Here is a 1,488-nt window from a genome sequence, read left to right on the forward strand (position 1 = left end):
ACATACACCAAAAATATATAAAATATTGCAATCTATTCATTGAATGTATGAACTGCATTTTTTGAATAAAAAAAGTTTTCAAAGTTATTGACCTCCTACTAAATTAATGAAGTGTATGTGTGTGTGTGTTGTAGGAGTGTATGAGTGGACATGGCAAATACAGTTGTTTAATCCCACATGTGTATGAATGTACCTGAGCAGCAGGCGCAGGTGTCCCGGCAGTCGGAGTGCAGTCAGACATAATCTCTTTAGTTTCTTCAGTGAACCCAGTCCTTTAGACATGTCCTGAAGTGCTCCCTGCTGGCCAGGCTGTGTGCGCTGTAAATCCAAGTTACAGTAATGCAGTCTCAGAGAGTGCAGCTGAGGAAAGGGTGCTAACAGTGGAAGCAGCATAGCCAGGCCTGACACCCCAAGGCTGGAGTAGCGGATGTCCACACCGAGAAGATTTTGCTGAGGCAAGAGACCCAACAAGGAAGCTATGGAGGGCGCTGAGAGTTCCTCCACGCGGAGGTAGTGGCAGTGGAGCTGCAGTGGACCTGGTTGACTAAGGGCATCACGGACACGCTCCCAGGAACGGGAATTGACAAAAAGGTCAGCCCTGACATGGACCACAACTACCTCGTCCCAGTCTTGGTCGCATAACCTACTGCTATTACTGCTGGTGTTTGATTTCCCCTCAGATATAGTCTTTCTTCTCTGGATCTCCATCCTCCTCCTGACACCCTTTACTGACTCATCTTCTGGTAACATCCGTTCATTAGTTTTGCACTCCATCTTCTCTACTTCTTCCACTCCGTGTCCTCCCTGACTCCCTTCACCACTATTCCCGCACCCTACCTTGCCCCGGTCTCGTTTGATGGTGCCCCGGTCGCGTTCTGCTTCCAGTCCTCTTTTTCTCTCTCTTTCTCCATCTCTCCTGTGAGCCCTGGAGGCAGCAGCTCGAGCTTGTAGCACCATTGAGCACAGGGCAACACTGAGGGACCATCCACCCATCGAGTCCTCAACTCTCCCATTTTCACATTGAAGTCCACTGAGATCCAGCATCTGCAGGCAACACCTGGTAAGAGAGGGACATAGAGAGCTTGTAAGTAATGCTTAAATAGATATGAAAGACTCGATATGAACCAAAACAAAAAGACAGAATGATACAGAAAAAACAAAATGACTGAAATATATTGTATACACTCAAATTCAAATTTTGTGCAGAATCTTTTATTCTTTATAATGTTCAATAAACGCTGCCTGCACATGCTTAGAAGCTTCTGTCACCTCTCTACTGTAACCTTGGCCCATTCCTTGCTTGAAAAAGCTGCCAGATCACTGATAGTCTTTGGTTTTCACGTAGCTACTGCTTTCTTCAAATTCTACCATATATTTTCAATGAGATTTAAATCTGAAGACTAAACTGAAGAACATTCTACGACTTATCCCTGAACCACGCTTAAGTAGATTTGGATGTATATTTTGGGACGGTTGTCCTGCAGGAAA

General features: G+C 45.2%; 1 protein-coding gene across 1 annotated transcript in view; it reads right to left on the reverse strand.

The window, feature by feature from the left end:
* Positions 1–1,488, reverse strand: part of LOC107579472 (leucine-rich repeat-containing protein 14-like) — a 4,004-nt gene that overhangs the window by 1,040 nt on the left and 1,476 nt on the right. The window contains exon 3 of the mRNA XM_016265304.1: positions 194–1,057. Within this exon, the coding sequence (XP_016120790.1) occupies positions 194–1,057 (864 nt within the window). The remainder of the gene's footprint in view (positions 1–193; positions 1,058–1,488) is intronic.

The sequence above is a fragment of the Sinocyclocheilus grahami genome, unplaced genomic scaffold (genome assembly GCF_001515645.1).
Source record: "Sinocyclocheilus grahami isolate Dianchi unplaced genomic scaffold, SAMN03320097.WGS_v1.1 scaffold17627.1, whole genome shotgun sequence".
In the NCBI taxonomy this organism is placed as follows: domain Eukaryota; kingdom Metazoa; phylum Chordata; class Actinopteri; order Cypriniformes; family Cyprinidae; genus Sinocyclocheilus; species Sinocyclocheilus grahami.